The sequence below is a fragment of the Solanum lycopersicum genome, chromosome 1 (assembly GCF_036512215.1).
Source record: "Solanum lycopersicum chromosome 1, SLM_r2.1".
In the NCBI taxonomy this organism is placed as follows: domain Eukaryota; kingdom Viridiplantae; phylum Streptophyta; class Magnoliopsida; order Solanales; family Solanaceae; genus Solanum; species Solanum lycopersicum.
In genome coordinates this window covers 94243246-94271120 of record NC_090800.1, presented here as the reverse complement: position 1 = coordinate 94271120, position 27875 = coordinate 94243246, and the positions used below count along the sequence as shown (strand labels likewise).

Here is a 27875-nt window from a genome sequence, read left to right as displayed (position 1 = left end):
TTCTATTTTAAGGTTATCTTATTGATGAAGGTTTAAAAGTATGACTCTATTGGACCTAGGATATACGGAATTAGATTGACTTGGACTTATCTTTGTGTTTGGTAAGTAACAAGAATGTTACCTATAATTTAAAAACTTTATTTGCTTTTATTTTTTCTAAAGACGTTTCCAAATGCATTTTACCACATGGTAGAGTTTTGACCAAACTAGGAGACTAGTCCAATTTGAATGCAACAACCTTCCATTTCCACATATACACGCTTACACTTTTTCCTTTTTATTTATTACTAATGTTCACCAAAATAATAAATTTATTGCTGTTCACCAAGTTATTTTTTTGTTGTTAATGAGCTAGTAGGTTAGGTTAACCATTGAAATTGCATGTTAAATGCCATTTTTAATCAGCAAAAAGTAAAGAGTAGCAATAATAATGGTATTCGTCGGAGCAGCCATTTTTCTCTTTATATAAACGGACGAATTCTCTGCTGGCAAAGATTCCCTCTAGGATGCTTCTTTCTCTTTACCCTTCATTCATCCATCCATCCCTCTCTCACTATGACTTCTTTTCCCTTTTTACTTAATTACTAATTCCCCAATTTTAAATTATGGGGTGCGCAACCTCTAAGCATGATGACTTGCCGGCGGTCGCTCTATGCCGTGAACGTTGTGCCTTTTTAGACCAAGCTATTCACCACCGTTACGCTTTTGCGGAAGCCCATCTAGCTTATCTTCACTCATTGAAATCCGTCGGCGCTTCTCTTCACCGGTTTTTCCAAAATGATCTCGATCTTTCCACTTCATCATCGGGTAGTCCTCTTTCCCCGATTCTCCCTCATCCCAAAGATGAAACTTCCTCTGCCCTTCCTCATCCAGTTAAAAAAATTCACCATTCTCACTCTAGTTCCGGTTCACACCTTCACTTCCACTCGGAATCCGACGAAGATGATGATTCCGGTTCCGACTCTTTGCATCACCATACGGAAACCCCTACTCATGGTCAGTTCACTTATGGTGATCATCAAAACCTAGGGTTCGGAGCACCACCATATCAAGTTGGTGGCGTCGGTGGGTTCGGACCACCATATCAAGTCGCCGGGGCCGGTGGATTCGGACCACCATATCAAGTCGCTGGGACCGGTGGATTCGGGCAACCATATCAAGTCGGTGGTGGGTTCGGAGCACCATATCAAGTTGGTGGTGGTGGTGGGTTCGGGGCACCCTATCAAGTTGGTGGTGGTGGGTTAGGCGCACCATATCAAGATGGTGGTGGTGGTAGTGGAGGGTTTATGCATATGAATTACATGAGGAAACAAACGACGCCCTCGGTGACCTATCATCAACGACCCATAAGTCCGGAGACTGTTCGTATGGGTGAAGCGTCTTCTTCCTATTATCCTTATCCTTATCCCAATAGTAGTAACCCTAATTCTTACAACTATCCGAATTATCCCAATTACGCTGGTGAGTTTTTTTCCTCGTCCATTCAAAGGCCGTATGGTGATTCATCTCCACCGGCGCCATCTGGAGCTGGGCCTTCGTCAGCGCCTTCTACTTCAAAACCGCCTCCTCCGCCACCCTCTCCACCGAGGAGCTCACCTTGGGATTTTCTGAACCCTTTTGAGACTTTTGAGAGTAATAATTACCCTACACCATATACGCCAAGCCGAGACTCGAGAGAGGTTAGGGAAGAAGAAGGTATCCCTGATTTGGAAGACGAGGATTTTGAGCACGAGGTTGTTAAGGAAGTTCATGGACATCAGAAGTTTGTCGAAGGCGAAAGTGAAGTTCACGGAGGGAACCATTCAAAGGCAGTGGCAGAGGAGGAGAGAGAGAAGCAAAGTGATTCGGAGTCGCTATACCATGGGAGGCCAAGTGCGTCAATGGAAAATGAGCAGGTGGAGTTTGAGGTACACGTTGTGGATAAGAAAGTGGTAGATGAGGAAGGGAAGTCAGGGCATGGGGGAAATGTTGCTGGGTTCAAAGCTCGTGCATTCAAGGACGACTCTGATGTTGTGAAAGAGATTCAGGTTCAGTTTGAGCAAGCTTCTGAATCTGGAAATGAGCTTGCTAAGATGCTGGAGGTTGGAAAGCTTCCCCACAATCGTAAGAACGCCACATATCAAGGTACTTAGTTGTGATCTCAACTTTTGGTTTTTATGCCTTCCACATATCTAGTTGCTTCATTGTGATATAAAATTATGATTTTTTTTTTTGCTATTCATCATTATGCTCGAGAGATTTGCAGATGAGAATACTGTTCTATTTGTGAATGAAGTTAAAGTCTTTCTGTTGCATAGTATACTGGACATGTTAGTAATTTAATTTAAAGGCTGTCTCGGTTGATTTTAACTTATATTTCTTGGGATTTCATGGGGACAGTGTCTTCCAAGATGTTGCATGCAATTTCACCTTCATTGTCCGTAGTGTCGTCACAACCTTCTACGTCAAACAATGCTGCAATTCAGATTAATGATCCTGCTGCTTTAGATGTGGAAGGAGATGTAAGTTCAAGGTACAAGAACCTTTCTTCAACGTTAAACAAGCTGTACCTCTGGGAGAAGAAACTGTATCAGGAGGTTAAGGTATTATTTCATTTTGTAGGTTGTCTATTTTTTTTCACTGTTCACTAGAAACATACTTTGGACGGCTTCTTTTTGGAGAGCAGTAGTTTTTTTGTTCAGTAGCTCAAGTGATTGGAGGATTCAAAATAGTTTCTTCTTCATCTGTGATTATTGTCTCATTACATCTCTTGGTGTGGCTTGCAAGTGGTTTAATTGGTAGTTGGCATTCGATTCATTTGAAGCGATCTGAAAAAATCTGTGTGATAATCCAGATTTGCAAATGCAATACATCTGAACTTGTTACAATCTGCTGTTATTTGCTAATCCCCGAACTATTGATAAAATGATATGCATATATCCTCCGTCATATTTTGGTACATCAATGCCCCTGCCGTTAAAAAATTAGAACATATTTACCTTTGTTTCTAACGGAAGATCAAATATGAACACGTGGCGCAATCCTACAGAGAGACCCGTTTGACCAATCAATTAGACCCAAAATTGAAAAACCAACCCATTTTTATTTTAAACCCACCTGAAACCCATTTGACCCAAATTATAACACCCATCTTCCTTAATTCATACAAATTGAATCTGCCAAGATAATGGTCTCTCTAAATTTTTTAGATCTTCCATGACCTTTGCACATTAAAAGCATTACTAAAATAAGTCAAGATCCTAACAACAACAATTAAAAACATTACTAAAATAAATTTGGGTCAAAGGGTTTCGGGTGGGTTAAAAATAAATATGGGTTATGTTTTAAATTGGGTCTAATTAATTGGTCAAACGGGTCTCTCTGTAGGATTGCGTCACGTGTTCATATTTGATCTTCCGTTAGAAAGAAGGGTAAATGCGTTCTAAATTTTTAACAGCAGGGGCATTGATGTACCAAAAGTATGACGGAGGGTATATGCATACCATTTACGATAGTTTGGGGATATATTTGTCCTTTTTCCCTTTGCTAATTTTGAACCTTAATAGAAATGGTTTGTAAACTTCTGTGGCTAATGTTGCTTGTATTTCCTCTTCCTGGGAACTTTTGAAGAAGAAATTTCCTCTGCAGAGGATTTGAAGGTTATGGGTTCCAAATAGGAGCCTGTTTGGATCGTCTTATTCTAAGTGCTTTAAAGCCAAAATCACTTTATTAACACTTTTGTGGTGTTTGGGTAAAATAAGAAAGTGCTTTTAAGCACCTTTTGTTAAGCTAAAAAGACAAAATAAGCTAAAATCCATAAGTGAGAATTACTAACTTATGAGTCAAAAGCTATAAGCTCATCCAAATAGGCTCTAGAGTTTGCTTATCGGTTGATTCGATTCATTTTTTATATGTTATCCGTTCGGTTTATCGGTTATCGATAATCAAACCAATACGATATCCATCACGTTTAAGTGGTTTGCAGTGCTCAACGATTTGTTATCGGTTTAAACGATAATAAAATGGCTACTAGGTGCCAACCTTTCAGTTATCAATTAACTGATGAACCAATATCAATAACCTATAAATTTTTATGATTCAATTCATCGGTTAAACCAAAATTTGCACACTCCTATTTCTAGCAATTTCAAATTAACATACAATAGTTACCAAATGAAGCACTGGATGTTCAATATATATTTAAAAAGTAATAAACTGTGATATATCATGACAATAGTTAGAAAAATTAAGAGAAATTTTATTTTAGTATAAGTGGAAAATAAAGAACGAGGAAGAAGAATGAAGGACTTGACAAGGCTATGCAACAGCAACATGGAAGAATCAACAAGTTTTTCTTACTTTTCATTTTCTCTTTAATTTCAAAATTAATTTGAATTTGAGTAATACTTTCAGCAAGTTATAAATTTGGTTGTGATATCTTTTTAGTTTGGCCGTTGTTGGCATTAAAAAGTAAAAAGAGAAATAAAATGAGGCCAACTTTTTTTTTTCTTTTTTAAACGAGTGAAATGAAATGTGACCAGCGGAATTGATCCCTGGTTCAAGACTGGGCAAAGATTCAGCTGGTTCCACATTCTCCACTGAGCTAACAACAGAACTTATGGCTTGGTTCCCTACTCCATTTTGTTTTACATTTAAAGGGTTTAACATTATAGATAGAAGGTTCAGGTGAAAGTTACTGGTTTCCGGGAACCCACATAGGAAACTGTAATCTACCCCTACTCCACTGATATTTTCATTTGCTTATTGTGGCCGTTTTGCAGTCTGAGGAGAAGATAAGGGTGCTTCATGAAAGGAAATCTGAAAAGCTGAAGAGGCTAGATCAAAAGGGTGCTGAGGCTCACAAGGTTGACATGACAAGACAATTGGTTAGAAGTCTCTCCACAAAAATTAGAATTGCGATTCAGGTTGTCGATAAGATTTCTGAGAAGATAAACAAGATGAGGGATGAAGAGTTATGGCCGCAACTGAATGTACTTATTCAGGGGTATGTCTTTTTTCTGAGTCTCTATTTTGATAACCTGTGTTTTTTCTGAATCTTCTGGATTAAATGGATACCTTATGTTTAATGATATATAAAAGAACTCTATGTCTGCTTTGTCAAAAAAATAATAAAAGAAATCTCTGTCTGGATTGGCTATCATTAGAGTTCTGTAGATGCACTAGATGGAAGAGAAAAAGTATTGGTTTGCCACATTTTGTTACTGTTTCTGATTTGTAGTCCAAGGTTATTGTTATGACATCATTGTACACCTCCAAGCTACTGCACCACTAAAGTCTTGTATATTGATCTCCCTGAATGATTTCAAGAAATTGATTTGGATTCAAATGCGATGTTCTTGTTTCGTGTATCATTCCTGTGGCCGACAACCTATAGAGATTGAAGCTTTTATAACTTTTTCATTAGCAATATGGTAATTGCATAAATGCAAAATTCAGACTGGCTTGTTTATTCCTGGTTTTGAGGGATCAGAGAATGTTTTGTAATTTGAGAAACATCCTTTTAATCCTAGTTTCTTTTGAAACACACATGGTTCCAATTGGTATAGAAGATTAGGTGTCTTCCATTGAAATTTATGTATTTTTGTAGGTCTTCTACTTTTCGGTATACCACTTGTATAGGCGAGGTTTCTTGTGCTCCCAGATTTTATTGAGCGTATTAGACTCACTTTTTTTTTTTTGAAAAAAAGAGTTGCTTGTTTGTTAGGATGTGGAAGCTATGACGTACATATTTAGCCTTTACAAACGCACCTTATATTGTATTATTGGAAAGTCAAGGGTGGATGAACGTATAGCTGCTTGTGAAATGTGAGACTGCTGAAGAGGACTCTTGCTTTCTCTAAAAACTGAATGCAATATATGGAGTTGCAAATGCATAAGTCAGTTACAGCTGGGCAATCTATTATGGGATGCTGGGGTTTATCTTGATATAATGTCTATTCCTAGTACTGTCGGATTGTTGGAGAATTGTCAGATGATATTTTATCTCTTTTAGGCCAAAATAGTTATCTAATGCAAGTTTCTCTTATGTGGATTCTCTATTTAGGTTAAGTAAAATGTGGAAAGGCATGCTTGAGTGTCATCGTAACCAATGCCAGGCTATTGGAGAAGCCAAAAGATTAGATGCCATTGCATCTCACAAACACTTGAGTGATGCTCATCTTGAAGCCACTCTGCAGCTTGAACATGAGCTTTTGAACTGGACTTTGAGATTCTCTTGCTGGGTGAATGCACAGAAGGGCTATGTGAGAGCACTAAACACTTGGCTCATGAAATGTCTTCTGTATGTGCCCGAGGAAACAGCCGATGGAAGAGTTCCCTTTTCTCCAGGCAGAATTGGTGCTCCCCCAATTTTTGTCATCTGTAATCAGTGGTCACAAACCATTGAAGGAGTTTCTGAGAAAGAGGTTATTGACTGTATGCGAGATTTTGCATCAAATGTCCTTCAACTCTGGGAGCGAGATAAGCATGAAATGCGGCAAAGGATGATGGTGCACAAGGATATGGAGAGAAAAGTGAAGAACCTTGAGAGGGAGGATCAGAAGATACAAAAGGGGATTCATGCACTGGACAAAAGAATAGTACTCATTTCTGGGGATGAAACTGGTCTCTCATTAAATAGGCATGTCGTTTACCAGAGTGACACAAGCAAAAATAGTAGCCTTCAGGTCGGTCTGAGACATATTTTTGAGGCCATGGAAAGGTTTACTGCCAAATCCTTGAAGGTGTATGAGGAACTTCTACAACGCATTGAAGAGGATGATCTGGCTTAAAGAGCATGAGAAATTGGTATAGCCGCTACCTTGAGAAGGTTATGTCTTCCAGACAGAGGACAATGTGAAATGGAGCAACGAAAACCTTGTTGTCTTTCTCTGCTCTTGCTGTAGCATCATCACAGCTGATCAGTTTCAGTTCGGTAAGCGGGGTCATGGAAGAGGTAATTCCTGATGATGTGCCTTTTGTGGTTGTTGCAATGGCATCTTTTTGCCAATGTCAGAACAGATATTCTTGAATCTCCTGTGTTAGAAGTCTCCCCGGATGTTGAATATTGCAGTAATTGATGCATCAGCAAGTATCCTGTTTTTCAGTGGTAAGGATCCATGCCAGACTGGCTGTGAACCTGAAACAAGATGATTAAATACCCTAGGATGGCCATCAATCCTCAAGTCACTAATGTGCTTACAAAAGGGGACCTGAGCTAGTGGAGATGTATAAATTCTAAAATGCTATGACTACTCTGGGGCTAAATGCAAGTATATTTATGGTTGGGGACATTATATGACATGCTATGACTACCTTGGCGCTAAGTGGCATGGTGGTTGTTTGCCCCATTGACACCATTGAGGCTTGAAGTGCACCCTACATGTTGGCCAGCCAGTCCCTGTGGCAAGTTTGGTAGCCACCGACCGACTAAATTGAGCCAGACGGAGAACTCTGTGCTCCTGGAGCTGCTATTGGGTTTGGTATTTTGATGATTGTTAGAGATATATGTGCTACGGCAGGCCATGTTCATGTATAGATTGGCTGCACTCTTGTGATAATTGCAAATAAGCGAAGTAGGGGTGGTATCTCTAAACTGTAAGCAGCAGGGGCCATCTAAGGAAAAAAAAGCATGAAGAATGGCTTATTATAGTTGGGCGTTTTTCAGTTGGATTGATGAGAAGAAGCTGTTTGGTAACACAAGTCATTGAGACTGCTGGTTGTCTGGCACCAGACCTGCCTGAGAACAGAGAGATAATACTTGTAACTTGTAAGTAAGTTGTATTCAGATTGTTCTTTAAATTCTGATAATAATCTGTGTCTTAAATTTTGTGTACATAGGACTGGGTAGATATATATATATATATATATATATATATATATGTTTTTTATACTATATAGATATATAGTGCATTCTATCGGACGTAGGAGCAGAAACAGTAATAACATTTTGCGGTACTGTTCAAATTAATTGATTTGAGTCTATGTGTTAAATTTATCAAAACCCATTTATGTGTGTATGTATACTTTCCAGAAATAGCGTCGCAGATGATACATAACGTTCTTGCCAACTAAGATCATAATAATGTGCTACAGGGCACGACAGTAACAAAGTTAACATGTAACAAACACGCCACTGTTCGATTAATCAATAAAAACATGGACGAATAATAAGGCAAGTCATGGTGCCTTCCCAGTATGATGGACATGTAATAGTTGCAAAAATAACCCCAACACTCCTCTTACGAATATATTGATGGAATTTTTGTTACAAGCATAGGTGAATAAATTTTAATTCGATCATATCACTAGTGAATGACTATATTGTTTTTTCCATGTAGTCAAAGCCGGGTGAGAATCCCAAATGATTTTACAACTACTGTAAAGAGATAATATTTTCCTTTCACAAGTACGTACTATATTAAAAAAAAAAAAAGGACTTGAGTGATAATAGAGTTTAGAAAAATGTCAGTGAGAAGGAAAATGTCGTGCGCCAAAACCATCCGCCGTCTCCGGCATCAGCCCCGCCGCAAGGACGATACTGATTCCCTTGTCAAGGATGATCCGTTGGAAATCCTATCTAATCTATGGATCAAAAGTTTTTCTCAACCCCAAAAACCCTTCACTAACCTCACTGGCTTTCTCTCAAAACTCGATCTCTGGGTCCTCGCTTACCAACGCACATATGCTCATCTCACTGGTTCTTTCCCCCCTCGGAATGCTATCCAAGCTCATGTTCTATCCGACCTCTTATCCCTCCGGAATACAGTTATCCATGGAAAGTTCCTTTGGCATACAAAAATCCATCAATATATTCGTGGCCCTAACGAAAAACCCATTACTGAGCAGCTTTCCAGGAATCAGCTCCAATCTATACTCACATCCAAAACGCCGCCCTTTCAGGATGTTGTCGTACAACAAGCTTTACTTATGATAGTGGAACCCATTTTTGAGCCTAGGTTTTCATCAAAATCTCATGCTTTTCGCCCTGGAAGGAATCCCCATACTGTTATTAGGACCATTAGAAGTAATTTTGCTGGTTATTTGTGGTTTCTGAAAGGTGATATTACTGAGGTTTTTCATAACGTTGATGTTGATGTTGTTATGGCTAGTCTCGAAAAGGCTGTCAAGGATAAGAAGGTGTTGAACTTGATAAAGTCAGGGTTGAATGCTCGTCGATGTGGAGAAGAGGGTGAAGAAGAAGAAGATAGCAGGAAGAGAAAGAAGGGGCGGACAAAAAAGAGGATTTTAAATGAGAATGAGCCCAAGCCAGACCCTTATTGGTTAAGGACATTCTTTGAGTTTGCTCCACAGGAGGCTTCTAAGATACCCAGTTATGGTGGTTGTGGAATTCTTAGTCCTTTGTTGGCTAATGTATGTCTTAATGAGCTTGATCATATGATGGAACAGAAAATAGTTGAGTTCTTTAGGCCGTGTGAGCGAGACACCATATGGAAATATTCTATGGATGATGCTTGTCATAATCCAGCTTGGCCTGAGTTTGTTCCTTCAAGTGGAAAAGAGAAGACGAGGAAGATGGATTTTATAAGGTTTGGGGGTCATTTCTTGGTTGGGATTCGAGGGCCTAGACAAGATGCTGTGGAAATGAGGAAAGAAATAATCGAATTTTGTGAGAGAATTTTCGGGGTCAGGTTGGACAATTCAAAAATAGAGATTGAGCATATTTCTAGGGGAATTCAGTTCCTGGATCATATTATTTGTCGTCGTGTTATTTATCCAACTCTACGTTACACAGCCAGTGGTGGTAATATAGTGAGCGAGAAAGGTATAGGTACTTTGCTTTCAGTCTCTGCTAGCTTGCAACAATGTATTCACCAGTTTCGAAAGCTCAAGCTTGTGAAAGGTGATAAGGATCCAGAGCCACTGCCTTGCACACCTATGCTTTACTCTGGTCAAGCTCACACTAATTCTCAAATGAACAAATTCCTTGAGACAATGGCTGATTGGTTCAGATATGCAGATAATCGGAGAAAAGTTGTTGGCTTTTGTGCATATGTGGTTCGTAGCTCTCTGGCTAAGTTATATGCTGCTAGGTATAGGCTGAAATCTCGTGCCAAGGTTTATAAGATTGCTTCGCGCGATTTAAGCAGTCCATTGAGGGAGCACACCAACAATTCTGCACCTGAGTATTCAGATCTCTTGAGAATGGGACTTGTTGATGCTATTGAAGGTGTTCGGTTTTCCCACATGTCTTCAATCCCGTCATGTGATTACACTCCATTTCCAAGGAATTGGATCCCTGATCATGAGAAGGTGTTGCATGAGTATATCAACTTACAGGACCCAAAGTTTTTCTGCCAGCTCCACAAGTCAGTTAAACAGCATGGTATGTGTTTTCCTCAAGATGAGATATCTCATATTGTGTGGCAGTATAAGACTCTTGGGGTGCGAAGCTTGTCGCAGAGGTTATGTGATGACAAGAGGATGGGAAATGCTTATGACAAAGTAATGGTGGCATCATCATGAACGTGGCATGAAATATGAAAGTTTATCAACATGTATTGCTATTGATGGTGCCAACTGACTTCTTATTTTTCTGAAGCTATCTTGATGGATGATATTAAAGTTGAAAGTTGATCTTATTAAACAATCCTGGACTGCAGATTAAGCTTGATTACAGTGAACAGATTCCTTTATAAAGCTTTTTCAGTAATGAACTAAGGATTCAATTTGTCAATACAGATTTATGAGACCATTTTTAGTACAGTACGTCTTCTTGTGAAATTCTGTTCTTATGGTTGAGAGCTGTGAGGAATAGCTGCTCCAAGTAAGCATCTGTAATTTGAATGAGCTTCTGAAAGCCTCAAATTATTGACAAACGACATATGTGCTTTTAGCTTTAGACTAATATACTCGTCATCTCCATGCCCCCTACCGCAAGAAGAATAGTTTTGTTTTAATTGCATATATAAGTTGGACGAGTTCCATCCGAGACTTACATTCTAAACACTACAGAAATCTTATTTTAGCTTTTTCCTTAAACCCTAGCCTGCACATATATTCCCCATGGAAACTGTGTGATCTGCTGTAATGGGATGAAAAAGAGCATATCACTCCAAAGCTGTACTGAAGTTATGGCTATGACGTGATAAATGTAACCAACAAAAAGAAAAGTTGCATTTCTTGTTTTTTGCTGCAGCAAGAAAAAGGTTCATCTTCAGCTCCATCTACTATATAGTAAACAGAGAGCTTGAGGACTGCCTGCATATTTTCTGAAGACGGATGAATAGTAAGCTGTGTGAATGCTTCCACAAACAATGGCTCCTCGCTCTTGGGCATTTTTCAGTTGGACCGAGACTACTCAGTGGAATGAGAAGAGTCTGTTTGGTGATGCAAGTCATTGAAACTGCTGATTGCCTGGGACCAGACCTGCCTGAGAGGAGAGATATAATACTCGTAAGTTAGTTTTATTCAGATTGTTGTACACAGCCTTGTTCTTCAAATTCTGATAATAATCTGTATCTTAAATTATGTGTATATAGGACTAGATAGATGACCCAAATACATTTTTATGATAAATATATGGTGCATTCTGTCCGACATGGGACCAGTAATAGCAATATCAGCGCAGTATAACATTTTGCAATATTCAAAATTTGTTGATTGAGTCATTATTCATCCCATCTGTCTATTCTATCTTAAATTTATCTAAACCCATCTGTCAGATACACACTTTCACAAATGATGTTGCACATTAGTGAAGTATTGGGGTGAAGTGAATAGTCAGGACATGGCACAGCCTTGGCTCACATAGGATATGATCTTGACAGGAGGGTGTGGAGGTTGAGGATTAGGATAAAAGGTTAGTAGATAGTCGAGTGCTTTATTTTCTCATTTCTTGGAGAACTAGTATTAGTGTTGTATTTTTGTATTTTAGTAGATAGTCGAGTGCTTTATTTTCTCTTCCAGAAGCTTAGTGGACTTCAATGTAGCAGAACAACTCAAGATTCTTGTTGTCTCTAGGAGTTATCAAGGACACAAACATCGCCTAAGTGGTAGCTTGATATAACTATATTAGTATATCATCCATGTGCGTTGTGTTATTGCATTAAGATAGGCTTTTCTTGGCTTGAAGAGTTGTCAATTTTCTTTTTGGTAGGAGGAGGAGGCAGCGAATGCCACAAAACATCGCCTAGAATAAGTTGCCTGTTAGATCTAGATCCAACTCATGATCATCAGGTCCCTATTCTCTACTTCTATATATGAAAAGAAGTACAACTTGAGAACATAGAATTGGACCTTTCAATTCAACAAGGAAAAACAAATATGGCTTTGAGATCAAAAAACCACCCTAAAGCATGCTCGTTCTAGCAGCTTTCCCTCTATATCTCACCCTATTGTATCTCAATTCGATGAGCAACTGTCTAGACTTACATCTTCTTCAGTGGCTACTTCTTCCTCCCTTTCATCTTTCACTTGTAGATTTGGTGATCTTGAAAACTTATCGGATTACACACAAGATTTGCTTCAACTACCACACGTTCAACAAGCCATTTCACTGAACATTGATGAGGGGTACCTCAAGGTATTAGACATGTGTGCCACCATCAAAGATCTTTTGTCTAATGATCATGAAAAACAAAACAGACAACACCTTCTTTCAGCTCTTCGTAGAAGATGACATTTCTGGCTATTTAACCTCTAGAACAAGTCCAAGAAGATGATCCAAAAACTTGTTAAAAATTAGCATGATAACTTGGCATCAACCTCTGCTGTTGTTAGAGAATTGCAGGATGTCCAGTTAGTCACTCTAGGACTATTTAAGGGTTTGTTGTCCTATGTCAATGGAACAGGATCGTAGTTGGTCCTTGTTGTCCAAGATTATGATCTCAAAAAGTGAAACCAATGAATTCGACAATGTTGATGCTGCTTTGTTCTCACTTCTCAGTCACAACAAGGCCAGCAAATATGAAGAATTGACGAATCAGTTGCGAGAAATGGAGGTAACCATTGAGGTTGTTGAACAAGGGCTTGAATGCTTTTTCAGGCGTTTAATCAAAACCCGAGTGTCCCTCCTCAATGTTTTGAATCACTAGCTAGTCAAGCTATATATATATATTGATGTTGCCTATCCAAAAGTTTTGTACTACAGTAACACATGTACTTTTTTTTAAAATTATTATTATAATATACATCAAAATGAAATACAAGATCAACTTCATTTTTTTCTTATTGTCAAGTTGTAACGATTCAAAAAAAAAAGAGAATTATGTAAATAAGAATAAATAGGTATTTAAGGGCATAATTGTCCTTTCACGTTTTAAATGAATAAATAAATAAATAAATAAAACAGATTTGTATTTATTTATTTTAATGTTATTTGACTAATTCTTGAATTAGTCTCCTAATCCAATTAGCCCTCTCTCTCTCACGCTTCTAAACTCCCTCTCTCACGTTCTCCATCTTCCTCACATTATTTCTGCCAAAATATCAATAATTTTCATGCTTGAAGAACTCACAAAAAAATTTTTTAAGCAAAAGAAAAAGTAATCAAAACGTCAAGGCTAAGAGAGGTATACTTTGAAGTGAATTGGGAGTGGTTTGGAGGAGTTTTCCGGGCAGCAACATTAAAGTTTGAACATCGATTAAGGTATGAGTTTCTCTCATGGAATTCTTTCTCCAAGAGTACTTTCTTTCGGACGTTTCTTAAACTCTTGAAACTAAGGTTGTTCCCCTTCGTATGTCCTTGTCCTTAGCTCCCTAATGAATTTGTAGGATGGGTATGTTGTGCTGCTAGATTTTTGCATGAATGATGTGTTTAAATTAAATATGAGTGTGTTTATGTGCGGGAAATCGCGATAATGATCATCAGAATATGACCGGAAAAAGTTGATGTATGGGTGTGTATAGGGCAGTGTTTTAGGCATTGTTTTGGGGTATATAAGTTGTTTATTTATCATGTATTTTATGTGTGAAATGGGTGTGCAATGTGATGTTCATTTTGATGAAGCATAGTGAAGTGAATGAACCATGAAATCTCCCTAAGAACTAATGTGAAACTTGATGAAAAAGTGCAGAAAAAATAGTGGAATAAATTTCCAAAAACATAGAAATAGGTTTAAAAAGAATCTGGAAATTTTTGGATGTCAAAGAATTAAAAAAAAAATAGAGGGGCTGTGGGGGTTCGAACCCACCACCTCACAGCCTCCTCTTCAGCGAAAATGAGAGGAAAAATAAGGGGGCTGTGGGGGTTCGAACCCACAACCTCCCTATTCAAGCGAATTTAATTAAAAATAATAATAATAGTAAATTAAAATTCTAATTAAAGTTGGAAAATTAATTCTCTTATGTAAACATTGAGATTTAATTTAGAATTTTAATTAAAAATAGAATATTAATTCTTTTATGTAAATATTGAGATTTAAATTGGAATTCTAATTAAATTAGAAAATTATTCTTTCATGTAAATGATTGAAATTTAATTTAGAATTCTAATTAAAATAGAAAATTTATTATTTCACGAAAATGTTGAGACTTAACTTAGAGTTCTAAATTTATGAATATTAGAACAAAAATCAATGAAAAATATAAATGATATCCAAATAATTCAAAATTTGGGTTCTCGTGTCCAAACCTCCGTATTGATACATAAGTCATACGTGAGTGAAATATTCAAGAATAATGTCATCTACGTAGATTAAAAATCAAAGATCTTGGCATATATACAAGATACATAAGTCTTGTAATACATAATCTTAGAAAAACAAGAATTCACTTAACGAACTATAAATGAAGCCTCATGGCTTGTATGTATAGATATATAAGTTTAACATACGTTCAAGAATAAGTGAACCTAAGATATACGTAATGAAATGAAGAATGTGGTGACAATCATGATGTGAGGTTAATGCGTATGATGAGAGCAATCTTAAATGAGCTTAAGTAAATGTTACCGATACATACTCACCAATGAGAGTGTAAGATAATGAAGAGACCAGTCTCTATGAATACTCTAATAAAAATATTGAGTTTAAAACACTTAATACTAATGATGAGATGAGAAATCATCTATTGAGCTATGATGTCTTCATACTAGAAGCAAACTTCTATGATGTATGAGTTGCATGTAATGGAACTTTATACCGAGCACCGATAGGCTAGCTATGAGTGGTGATGCCTTCTTTCGGGAAGGGCGGAGGTTCACGTAATTCTCATGAGATGAGACTGTCCGGCTTGCCGGGTATGGGTCTCCACACATCTCCTAGTCTTTGAACCTATATTGCCACTATAGGGATCTGGCGGGGTTAAATTCCCATATACGCTAGCATGTTATTTGAATCGCTTTGGCCGGTGATTCCACCTCTTTTCGGTGTGGGGAAGACACTGGATTTCATGATGCTCACATGATCTATGTCGGTTAAAGTTAAAGTTCCCAATGAATGAATGAGGCCAGCCTCAAATGAATCATATAAAGAAATGAATGATACCGAAGGTGTTAGGATAGGATAATCAAGAGGTGAGCTAGATTCAGGTAATGACATTAGGTCATTCCTGATCATTGCACAGCAAACCCGATGAAAGTCTTAAACTACATCCTAGGTATAGCTGGTGTTCGCACTGGCCTATGAATGAATTGAAATGAAATACGAATGAATGAGTGAAGCAGACTCTGTGTTTGCTAAAGAAGGCTCCCTAGTTGAGGTCCCATATGTTGAGCCCTCATTTTGGAAAGTCTTAAAGTTAAGTCTATGATAATAAGGTCTCATGGTATACGAATGAATAATATGAAAGAAAGTATGTGTTATATGTTATGTGTTATATGAATATGTTATGTTTTGTGTGCTATACGATAATTATAATGATGCATGTCACTCTCATGGCATAACTTTCCCAATCTCAATTTGGCAAGTCCACTGACTTGACTTCCAAAAATCATGTTGTTAGGAAAGAGCTATTCTTCCTCATGCATGTCCCTGGTGTGTACTTGCATATACTCATACTTAGTACAAGTGTGTACTAATTCCATACGAACATCTATTTTTAGGTGCAGGCACAGGTGGACGCTAGAGCTACAGGTTCGTTGTTGCAGCTATCCGGACATCAGTATTCATCCGGAGTTTGGTAGGTCCTCATGCTTTCGAGGATGCTACTGTTTTACATTCTAGCGTAGTTTTAGAGTTGAGCTAGCGGAACATGTTCCACTAGCGTTTCTTTCCTGTTTTGGTTCAAACTTTGTATTGGTGCTATTTTGGCCGATATACAATTAATACTTAATGAATTATTTCTTTCAGTTGCTTATCTCTTAAATGTTAGATGGTTGATGATGAACGATTACGAAATGTTAAGAATGTTCAGCAAGTATGATTAAAGAATCAAAAATTTCAAATTTTCCGCTAAAATTAATCTATGTAAAGTAAGAATGACGTAAGCAGGCTTGTCTGCGACCTCTGAGAGGTCAACGACGCCGGTCTCGTCTGGGGTCTAGATTCCGGTCGTGACACAAGTTCTGCTACTGCAACAGTCTATCACATTTCATCTACTGTACTCGGTTAGAATCAATCTGTTTTACCATAGGTTTTTCAACAGAATTGTTTTGTACATTAAAAATGGTAGACCAATTCATCATTTCATGTGTGGAGAGTTGACAAGATTCTTTTTCCGTTGCAAACGTTTCAACAATGCCTTTCTATTTAATTAGCACTTCAAATTGAGTAGTTGTGTGCGGATCTATAGATGACACTGCTGAAACATCGCCCAAGTGATAGCTTCACAAAAATCACTTGTCATTATTTGTATTATGTTGTTTATTTGGTTGACAAGATCCATGAAAATTTAAAATTAATACTCATGCTTGTGGCAGAGCACAAACATCATCTAATTTAATTGGTATCCACGTCAGAGTCAGATCTCATAAATTGCACGAGTGGCTTTTATGAATGCAGAGTCTTGAACAATAATATCTTGGTTGTTAGATGTAGATCAAATTTAAGATATATTTCAAACAAGAGCACAGCTTGAAGTTTGGACCTTCGGTACCTCAAGCTGTTGGACGTTTGTGCCACCATCAAAGATCTCGTGTCAAACGAAAAACAACACCTTCTTTCAGCTCTTGGTAGGAGGAGGAACATGAACATGAACATGGATGACATATGAAGTAGCTACCAAACGTCTACAAAGAAGATGATCCAAAAGACTTGCTCACTCTAGCTAGGCCTATTTAGGTCTTTATTGTCATATATCAATGGAAACGGATCTCAATTGGTCAGGAATCATCTAATGTTGATGCTGCTTTAATTTGTGGTCTAAGACTGACGAATTGCAGAATCAGTTGCGACAGATGGAGGCAACGATTGAGGTTGTTCAACAAGGGCTTCAATGTTTCCAATGTTGAAAAAAACGCAGACAAGCAAAAAAAATATATATGGTAAAAGTAATGGAAATAAAATGGAAAAATAACGATATCAAAAATTTTACGTGGAAATCTGTCTAAATAAGAAAAAACAACGGGCCAAGAGAAACAACTGATATCACTATAGTAAGGAATTTTAGATTGTGTAGTCACGAATACAGTACTCAAAGTGACTACTATACACTCAAAAGGAACAACACTCTTTTGATTTCCACGTGTGACTATTTTTCTTGTATAGTTTATGAAATACCTCACTTTGTTCTCAAAATGAATTTTCTCTCTAACTTGGTGTGTTCTACAAATGAGCAAGAATGCTTTATATATAGAACAAGAAAATCATGTCTATGCCACTAATTACATAGGTAAATATAACAAAGTCAAAAAAGGGTTGCAAATCTTATCAATTTGTCAACCACCAAATTATTTATTTTCAACTCTAATTACTATTCATTTTTAATAATTACTTTTAACAATTAAATAACAAAAATTGACCAAAAATATGAGATGAACTCCATATCGAATCATCACTAGTTAAAGTCAGGGCACTTTTGCACCACACTGAAACTAGTACTTGTAAATTCATATAAACCAACATCACAAATATCTCAACTATGGAGATTAAAATGAATGCGTCTCCGCTGCTTTTCCAACATAATTTTAGATTGCTAAATAAATATTTGGAAACCAGCTGCATATCTTTTGTTTATGCATATCAATTCATTCTTATCTTTGATTAATTAATTGTATATAAATGAAATGTATAGCAAAATGAAAATTTGTTTCTAAGGTATAATTTATTTTTTTATGAATGTTAAAGAAGAATAGTTTGGTGGACGCTCGTACTTATATTTGATTATATTATAGATTTTTTTACTTAGCTTTTTGTCATCTGGATACGCTTGCAAAGGCAAGTGACATGATATTTGAAATTTCAACTTTTAGTTTAAGTTATTAAAATTATTTTTTTTAAAAATAAATTTAAAAAGGAAAAAAATCTCCATCTTCTTTTTTACACTATCTCCATCTTCTCCACACTACTTTTTTTTCAACCACCCTAATCCCAACCTATTTTTCTTTCTTATACACACCCTATTGTTATTTATTTTCATTTTTCTTTCACTTCTTCTTCTTTCCCCCATCCATTTCTATTTTTTTCCTCTTCAATCATCACTTTCCCTTTTTCTCTTCCATACTTGAATTTCTATCTTTCTGCATTTCGTTGCTTTTTTCAACTGCTTTCTTGTTTTCTTTTTTACCCTAAATAAAAAACGAAATTGGACAAAAAAAATTTGAACATAATAAGCAAAGAAAAATTAGAAATTAGTGGAGTTGTTGATATCTCTAATTAGTAACTTGACATCTTTTGGTGTAAAATTATTCTTGTATTTGTAAGCAATTTGGGGTGTGAAATAGTAGTTAGCATTGGATTATGAAAAGTTTGGTTAGATATGGTTGTTAGGTGGCTTGGTTGTTGTTATTGTGGTTGTTAGATGACTTAGGTTGTTGTTACTTTGATCTCGCGGGTAAAATGGTGATGACGCCGGCAAAAATGGACGCCGCCGTCAAAAATGGAGACGACGCAATGGCTCCATCGATATCTCTGGTATCGACGAGATCCTCTATCTTGTTCCGACCAGTTTGTATTGCTATCCATGCTGGGAAATCAAAAATGCTATATTGAATTTTACAATTGAATTCTAATGGGTTTTACGACGCCGGCTTGGTGGTGAAATAGTGAAAATAGGGAGGATTAAAAATGTCAATAATAAATTAAAATGACACTAGCAAGGAGTAAAGTAGTTTAATGACTTCATGAGATTGCTGGATTGTGAAAAAATCAAAGAAAAAAATAGGAATATGGAGATGGTGGAGTTCTGACAATGATTGTGGGTTAGGAAAGGTGTACAAAAATAATACTTTTATTTTATTTGATAAAATAGATTTTTATAAATTTGTCTTTTATTTAATATTGTTATTAATAATTAAAAAATTATTATGAAGAAGATTATGACTTGACATTAATATATATGGGATCTAAAAATCTCATTTTGGCTAAATGCATGAGTGTCAATAATAAATTAAAATGACAGTAGCAAGGAGTAAAGTAGTTTAATGACTTCATGAGATTGCTGGATTGTGAAAAAATCAAAGAAAAAAATAGGAATATGGAAATGGTGGAGTTCTGACAATGATTGTGGGTTAGGAAAGGTGTACAAAAATAATACTTTTATTTTATTTGATAAAATAGATTTTTATAAATTTGTCTTTTATTTAATATTGTTATTAATAATTAAAAAATTATTATGAAGAAGATTATGACTTGACATTAATATATATGGGATCTAAAAATCTCATTTTGGCTAAATGCATGAGTCCAAATAACAAAAAGCTAAGCAAAAAAGTTCATATTATAATTCGATACAAGTACAAGTGTCCAATGTTAAATTATGAAACGAAGAATGTAAAACAACAGATAGATAACTGAAATTGCGCCACCGAATTATCATATGTAAAATTCCAAAAAGTAATAAGGCCGCGGAGCTAAAATGACCCGAAATTAACCCGCCCGCACCTTTGCCACGTCGGCACAAAACCTCGAGCGAGGCCGAGGGTTTATTACTTGTTCCTCCAGTGCCGGTAGTTGATTCTGCTGCAGACAGCCATGAAGCTCCTCAGAACCCTCTCTGGTAGGTATATATATACTCACTGCTCTTCCATTCACCATTTGATTTACGTGTTTTTCTTTCTTTCAGCACCCAAAAATCTACTCATTCGAAGAATAGGGCATCGATACTTTGCGGCCACACCGGAAGAGTACGCCAACAGAAACTATGCCAACAATGAGTCCGAATATACCACTGTTATTAACTCTATTACTGCTCAGAGAAAGTAATCTTCCATACTCCAGTTGATTTTATTTGATTTGAGATTAAGGGCATACATACATGATTTTTATTCCAATTATTATGAATGAATTAGGAATTTCTTGTTGAGGGATGTTTATGATGACATGTTGCTCGATGGAATAAAGCCAGAGAGAGATACATTTCATTCACTTCTTATCGGAACCATGAAAGGTGCTCGCTTGCAAGATGCTTTCTTTTTCCGTGAAGAGATGAAAGCTATGGGCTTCGTACCTGATGTATTTATCGATCCTTTCCTTCCTACCATATCAATCTTTTTTCAAACTCCTGTATTACTCACTTCTCATATTTGTATTTATATCTACCTCGCTCGTCCAATCATCACAGGTTTCTTTGTACAATTTCTTGATATCTACCTGTGGAAAATGCAAAAATTCTGAACAAGCAATAAGCGTATGCATCCTTACTCTCTCTTGCTGCTTTATTATTCTGAAATTATCATGATTCATTGAAATAACTAATGTTCTTTCCAACTAGATCTTGGAAGAAATGAAGAGATTTGAGGTCAAGCCTACTGGACAAACCTATATCTGTCTCCTCAATGCATTTGCAATGACTGGTCGGGTAGATAGAGTGTAAGAAAGTTGCTCAATGGTTGCACCTGTTTCTATTGCTAATACACATTTGTTCATGCCTACATGTGAAGGCATATGCTGTTGTACAATCAGATCCTTTGTGCAGTAGATGATCTGGAATGCAGCAAATTATTTAGTAATTAGCCAGACATAACACCGTGATATGATTAGAGTTCATTTCATTGAAGAACATCTCTTTACTTAGTGAAATGATATTTGACTAATGTGCTCTACTGGATGTAGAGCCTTAATAATTTCCTGCTGTCAACTTCTTTGCGCTAATTGTTGATGTTTCAGCGTCATATTTCATCCAATCTTTCCAAACATGATGTTATGTGGTTTATTTTCTGCTGGATTCATAATCTTTGTTTTCCTCCGGCATCAGATTGACTTCATTTCAAAAATTGCAGGTATGCAATTGTTCGGGACATGACTGCTGCTGGTCTTGGTCTGAATAAATTCTGCTATGCTGGACTTATAGCTGCTCACAAGAATAAGGAACCTGTCACAGATGATGTAGCTTCCAAGGTGAGCAACAAGCGCGTCCATGTGCTTTTACTAGTTTTCCATTTTTATTATATTTTGACTTATTTAATTTTGTTTATGTTATTTTTTGGAGTAGATTATTGAGCTAGTTGAGCAGTCCAAGGGTTGGTCAGCAGTTGAAGCTCCTGGTGACATTCCTATTAGGTCGATGATGGGCATCTCTCAAGAAGAACTTTACAATATTCCAACTGCTGAATATGTTTACCGACGTGGATTTTTAGATAAGGAATTGACGGTTTATCATGTTGCATTTCATGCCTGTGCAGACCTAAAAAGTGTGGAGGTACCGTACTTCACATTCACTAAAAGATCATTAGATGTCATTCAGATTTGCTTTATTATATATGGTCCAAGTCTTTCTGTTATTTTTCCAGTAAATATCCTGCCATACATTTAGCATTCATTTAATTTAGACGTTTCAATTCAACAGTTTTCTCCAGTAGGCTTCCCCCCTCCCTGCCTCTGATTCAATAAGTATCTTAAATAACTGTGTTCTAAGCTGAGAACAGATAAGATAGATCTAGCGTTGTCTATTTATTTGAATGCATAGTAAATATAATACATTCAAGCACAACATTCATTTATTAAAAGGTCGCTTTTGGAATTTGTCTGGTCTAATCTTTATGTTGGAAGTCCTTCTGCATAGATGCTGTCTATGAGGGAAAAGAGAAGTGAAATAAGCATTGAAGATTAAATTCAATCTTTTGAAGAAAACCTTAGTATGATGTCACAATGGATTATTTTCTTGATAAGAAAACCCTTAGAATAATGACATGCACATGCAAGTTTTAATGACATCAGTGAATCTTAAATCTGTAACATAAGCAACGTCAGTCTTGTTAGGGGATCAGATCAAGGTTGAAGGTATTATATTTTCTACTGCTGTAAAGTCAATGAACACGTTGGTGATCAATTCTTTTCCAAAGTCTATTTTCTTTGACAAGCAAACAAACATTTCTTGAAACAGAGAAGATCAAAAAGGGTGTGCTGTGAGTAATGAGTTACATCAGGATCCTCCTTTCGGAAGTGACAATTTGCTTTTCTATGTCTTGGGAGTGTAAATCATAAGGAATATCATGTGCTGGAGCCATCTTTACAGTACCTAATATTGCATTTTCATACCATTTTGTGATATTTTCTATTTTTGATAACCGTGGTGTTCAGACCACCTTATGTACCTCAACTAATTCCACAGGCACCTGGTACCTCTTATCAGCATAGGTACCAGGTAACTCTACCAAGGCTTGAACATATAGGAAGAAATCCTCTAGTGCTTTTGTCTTCGCCGAAATTAAAGGTTGTGCATTTTTTTAACAAAGGATGATTGCTAGGGATGCAAGTTGGTGCTTATGAGTTTCTTTTGTGAAGGCAAGAAGTAGTCCTTAATAAGTTGGTCTATCATTGTTGTCAGTGTAAGAACTATATTAAGCTTGTTGCTTTAAAATTCTCTCTCTGTCTCTTTTTTAGTTTTATGAAACATGGCCAACCTAGATGTCGGAAATGGGGTCTGCATAAAATTTTGGACAGATATCCAGACCTGTTCAGATGTTCTCTCAAAAAAGAGGGATACATTTCAGAATTCGTTTCAAGTTCATAGTGACATAGTTTTCACGAGAAATCTAAATGATTGGGACCTAAAAAAATTTTCAGTTGCTTCAGCTGTTGGAATCAGCGAGAATTGATCAGAATAAAGGGGATAACTTGATTTGTGTCAGCAGCAAGGATAAAAGGTTTCCAGTCAAAATTGCTACAGTTTGGTACTTCAACAGGTTGGCCATAGTGTGTATCAGAATGGCTTAGGAAGATGATTTTTCTAGTTAAGGTAGTCTGCTTTGGTTGGAATGCAGCAATCGAGGCATGTTTAACTCAAAACAATATGCAATGAAGGGATTTTTCTTTATACAACAGCTTTTGTTTATGTGAAAAAGATCATGAAACTATGGAGCATTTAGTGCAGCGTTTCTAAACAATGTTGGGAGCTTTTTCTAAACATTGCTGGTATTTCTTAGGTCATGCCTCAGAAGATCATGTTTACTGGAAAGCTACCAAAGCCAAAGAGGCTCAAGAAATATGAAACACAAATATGGAAGACTATTCCCATTTGTATATTATGGACCACATGGTTGGGAAAAAATGGTGCATGTTTTGGGAGGAATAATGTCATATACCTAGAGTGGAAGAACCAATGTTTGGATAATGTATTTTTGCATAATAGTGGTGTGCTAGAGATTATGGACCAATACTTAGATTTCTTGTATCTGTTTGGTGTCAATATGTAGCTTTGTCTGGTTGGGAGGATGCTTAGTCATGTACTGCTTATGTACCATCTTGGTACTTTATTAGTTAAAAAAAAGTGTTAACCTTGTCAAAAAAAAAAAATGGAACATGGCCAACCTTAATAATTTGGCAATGCTCTGTTTGATCTTATGTTTCTTCTACATGGCAGTCGATCGATGCACTTCATGAGATGCTTATCAAGGATGGTAAAACACCTGATGTGTTCATATTGATGCAAACCATGAGGTATTGTATTAGATCCTTCTCTCAACTGTTTTATTCAATAAGTTGGTTAAAATGGCTATAGAGGGGAGAGTAGAACTCTAGGAAGTATTTAAGGAACTTGAACAATCGATGCTGTCTTGGCTTCCCGGTGTGAAATAAACCTTATTGGTGAATTTATACGTTCTTTTTACTTTAATAACATCACCAGTTGTGCTGTCTTTGCTTCCCAGTGTTGTTTGCTTTATGTTATTTAAATATGTAAGCTGTGTTTTACTTCTAGAACATAGCATTAAGCTACTGCTGAACATACAACTTTATCACGACTCCTTGAACTGTTATGTTGGGATCTCCAGTTGAGTGTGAGCCATTAAACTTTGTTCACTAGATGTTCCTTGCATCATTGGTTAGACATACACGCTAACAAACATTTTAATGAGTCCATTATGCATCCCATGTACTCTGGGAATCTGAGTGCATAATCCAAGATACAAGTAACTGAGATTTCCCAATATAATGGTATTTCAAGTCTTATGTGTGAATGAGAAAGTGTCAACTGCAGTTCTAGTCTATCTTTGATTCGTTGGAAATTGCTTAGAGAATTTTTTAGTCTATAATTCATTTCTTTCGATTTGCCTCCATGTGTTTGTTTCTGTGTTTGTACAGGTGTTATCTTCAATCTGGGGACCTACAACGTGGTCGGAAAATTTTTGAGGACTACATGAGTTCAGGAAAACCACCTATGATTGAATTCTATATGGTAAGTTCCAAAATACATTTTAGCTACAATGTAGTCTAGTCTTGCCCCAGAAAGTTGGCTTTCCATCACAACATAACACCACCATAATTAGGACTTTGTACTCTAGTCTATCTTCTGGCAGCTGTCATCTTAACTCATGCATGGTCTTTTTTAGTTATTGGATAATGAACTCATGCATGGTCTCTTTAAGGAATTTCTGCCATGGCGGGGAGAGACAATCTAACAGAGCTTATAGAAAGTAAATTAAAGTAGTGAAGTAGGAAACTTCTCCAATCTGATTCTTGTTTCAATTTTTATTTGACTGTAGACACTTGTTGAAGGAGCAATGGTCGGTTACACTCCTGAAGGGATGCAACTCGCTCAAGAGACACTGGTATGGTGTGTTTGACTGTTGTAGCGATTTAACATTATGTCAGAGTGGATTCCATTTGATAAAGTTTCTCATTTGTGCAGGTAAATATGAGCTCCAGGAACTCCTTCCTGGATCCTAAAATGGGAAGTGATCTCCTTCTTGTTGCTGCGGGTGAAAAGGTGGGATAGCAGAGAAGGAGAAAATTTTTAGTCCTTGGCTTTATCTTACATTTCTCTTCTATGATCGCGTAATGTCGAGTTATTTGATATTGTCTTTTACACTTTGCAGACAGGTGGATATACTGTTGCCAATCTGATATGGGACATGATGCAAGCTCGTAAAATGACACCATCATTTCCTGGTGTTCAAGCATATTATGATGGCTTGAAGGTGAGTTTTTTTTACTTGCTGACAGATCCATTGGTTTCTTCCATCACGCTAGAGAAGGGCAGCAGTTGTATCTTGTCCAACAAATTTTTCTGATCAGCGATTAGGATACATTCCTAAAGTATATTCATGTCTAGTAGCTTGGCTGGCTGGATCAGCAGTAAACTTCGTTCGCTTACATTCTTGCAATTTGATCTTGTTGAATGGGTTGATATAGAATGGTGCAAAACCTGTAAGCTCTGATCCACCAGGAATAATTTCTTCAGCCAAGATGCATCTGGAAATACGGCATTTTTCTTATGGTGTATGTGGTCATAACTTTTGGTTAATATATGTGCATCTCAGGTTCGGGAGATACCAGCTGATGATCCAAGACTGAAACTAGTTTCTCAAACCTACATTAATTTGAGAAAGAGGTTTGGTGGGTGAGGATCCGGTATGGAGCTGGACGATCGTAGACAGAAGACTTAGGCCATGCAGCTGCTACATGCCCTGAACCGTTGGGTTCTTTTTTACCCTAGAATGTCTGCCTTTTCCTTTTATTCCATAAAATTTGGTATGTTTGCTCATGTACCCAAGTAGAGCAGATACACAGATTAATTGACATTGTTAGGGAGGCAATGAGATTTACTCGCAATCTGCGACTGCCAGTCACACTTTTTCTTGACAACATAATTGCCTCGAGGATGTATAAACACAGTCTTTCACTAGCATTTTTTTATGAATTTATAATTTTTAGATTAAAGTAAATTTTTTACATTTAAATATTGAGTGTTAATTATTAAGGCCTCGTTTGTTTCCATTAAGATTAATTAAGACGTCTGAATATTAAGATATGCAATAAGGTTTAGATGTGTAAATTTGAATACACATTTAAATATTAAGATATTGTATATGTGTGAACACTGGATTGTTGGGACGGTTTGTTTTCAATATCTGAAAGTAAATATGAAATTAATGTTATATTAATAAAATATTACTACCTCCGTCCGGTAATGTTTGTCGTGGTTTTTACTTTTAGAGTCAAACTATTAAAACTTTGATTAACATTTTAAGATGTATTTTTTCATCATATTAATATAAAAAAAATTTGTAATTTATAATACTTTTCATATAATATGGGATTTAGGTAAGTTATACTTTAGAATATCTATTTTTTTGTTTAAAATATCAAATTAATGTAATCTAATTTACCTTTGAAAATTAGTCAAATTTACTTTTGATAAGCGCAACATGACAAACAATTCTGGACGGAGGGAGTATAATATAAAAACCTCATTTTAGTAAAATAGTTTATTTTTATAAAAAAATAATATTTTAAACATTTTTATCGTAACAATGTAAAATTATTTATCAATTAAAAATTTAACATTTAGTTACATCATTAATATGATTATTTGCACTCAAAAACTTTGAGAATCTAATATAATGCAATGTAAAAATAGTTTATATAGAGTAGTAACATAATGTTTTATGAAAACATTTATTTTATAACGAACATTTGTTATTATTATCGATCGAATAATTAATGCTTTCTTATTTTTTGGAACCATGCTATATATTATATCATGAAATGTTTATCAATTCAAATATATCGATTAATTTATGAAAGTAAAAGACGTATATTAAGTTAGTAAGAATAAAGAAAATTATAACGGTAAGCATGTAATTAACATTAACTAAATAAGAAAAAAAAACTTTTATGAGTTGTCATGATGTAATTGAATAAAGATAGAAGTCTTATTTTTGAGTCTGAATTGTTTTAAAGAGTGTGTCAAAAATCTAATTCATTCAGATGTATTCAGACCCATTAAAAGGCTTATAGGAAATAAAAAAGACAAACTTAATCAACTGAAGGAAATAAAAAAAAACAAACTTAATCTGAATAATTAAGATTCAGTCATAAAAAACAAACACACTGAATGAGGCGAATCTGATTGATTAAGATTCAGACCCTCTTTAAGTGCAAACAAATGAGGCCTCAGTCCATTAAGTACGTTTGTTTTTTTAAGTCCGAATCTGAATCATTCAGATGCAACCCTTTAAATTCATTTGTTTTATTTTTTAAAAACTTCTTAATGAGTCTGTTGTGGTCTGAACCAATCAGATCTGTATGAGAGACTTAACAACATTCTGATTCATTTGATAAGTTATCAAATAATAAATCATAGTTTTTCAGCTTTAGACGTGTCTTTTTATCTCATAAATAAAAACTTTATTTCTGCTATATACATATTTGTATTATAGTGAATGTGTCCTTCTAGGATATGATTAGAAATTCTACTTAGTGACCAAGTTAGGTTTATACGAATAAGAAGTCGTTACTCTTCTCCCTACTTTATTCTTCTTCTTGTTTATATAGTTTCATAACAATTTCTCTCTTTTCTCAATCAAACATCATTTTTTTCCCAACGGGTAAATTTTCATAAATTTTTTCAAGTATTGTTTTTATATTAATAATTTTCTTGTTTTGACTTGTGTCAAG

General features: G+C 36.1%; 4 protein-coding genes across 4 annotated transcripts; all 4 read left to right on the top strand.

The window, feature by feature from the left end:
- The first annotated feature begins 212 nt into the window (after positions 1–212).
- On the top strand, positions 213–7981 carry LOC101257515 (protein ALTERED PHOSPHATE STARVATION RESPONSE 1). Its single transcript, XM_004231412.5, has 4 exons — positions 213–2124; positions 2380–2582; positions 4761–4984; positions 6044–7981. Exons 1-4 carry the CDS (start codon positions 606–608, stop codon positions 6768–6770), a joined length of 2673 nt encoding a protein of 890 aa, XP_004231460.1. The 5' UTR covers positions 213–605; the 3' UTR covers positions 6771–7981.
- A 355-nt stretch (positions 7982–8336) lies between these two features.
- LOC101252126 (nuclear intron maturase 1, mitochondrial) lies at positions 8337–11558 on the top strand. Its single transcript, XM_004231033.5, has one exon. The coding sequence runs from the start codon at positions 8443–8445 to the stop codon at positions 10462–10464; it is 2022 nt and encodes a 673-aa protein (XP_004231081.1). The 5' UTR covers positions 8337–8442; the 3' UTR covers positions 10465–11558.
- On the top strand, positions 11308–13148 carry LOC104645481 (uncharacterized). Its single transcript, XM_069295376.1, is given in 5 exon segments — positions 11308–11398; positions 12276–12608; positions 12644–12648; positions 12686–12795; positions 12797–13148. Coding segments are annotated over 5 exon segments (777 nt in total). The 3' UTR covers positions 13035–13148.
- A 6646-nt stretch (positions 13149–19794) lies between these two features.
- LOC101251825 (pentatricopeptide repeat-containing protein At4g35850, mitochondrial) lies at positions 19795–26155 on the top strand. Its single transcript, XM_004231032.4, has 13 exons — positions 19795–20034; positions 20101–20236; positions 20327–20489; positions 20599–20664; positions 20749–20846; positions 21257–21374; positions 21469–21675; positions 23839–23915; positions 24558–24651; positions 24959–25024; positions 25105–25182; positions 25292–25393; positions 25736–26155. The coding sequence occupies exons 1-13, from the start codon at positions 20010–20012 to the stop codon at positions 25817–25819; spliced, it is 1314 nt and encodes a 437-aa protein (XP_004231080.1). The 5' UTR covers positions 19795–20009; the 3' UTR covers positions 25820–26155.
- The last annotated feature ends 1720 nt before the right edge of the window (positions 26156–27875 follow it).

Coding starts and splice junctions, on each gene's coding strand:
- LOC101257515 (XM_004231412.5), top strand. CDS start 606: ATGGGGTGCGCAACCTCTAAGCATGATGACTTGCCGGCGGTCGCTCTA. Junction 2,125..2,379: donor TAAGAACGCCACATATCAAG/GTACTTAGTTGT, acceptor TCATGGGGACAG/TGTCTTCCAAGATGTTGCAT. Junction 2,583..4,760: donor AACTGTATCAGGAGGTTAAG/GTATTATTTCAT, acceptor GCCGTTTTGCAG/TCTGAGGAGAAGATAAGGGT.
- LOC101252126 (XM_004231033.5), top strand. CDS start 8,443: ATGTCAGTGAGAAGGAAAATGTCGTGCGCCAAAACCATCCGCCGTCTC.
- LOC101251825 (XM_004231032.4), top strand. CDS start 20,010: ATGAAGCTCCTCAGAACCCTCTCTG. Junction 20,490..20,598: donor CTATGGGCTTCGTACCTGAT/GTATTTATCGAT, acceptor CAATCATCACAG/GTTTCTTTGTACAATTTCTT. Junction 25,183..25,291: donor TTGTTGCTGCGGGTGAAAAG/GTGGGATAGCAG, acceptor TACACTTTGCAG/ACAGGTGGATATACTGTTGC.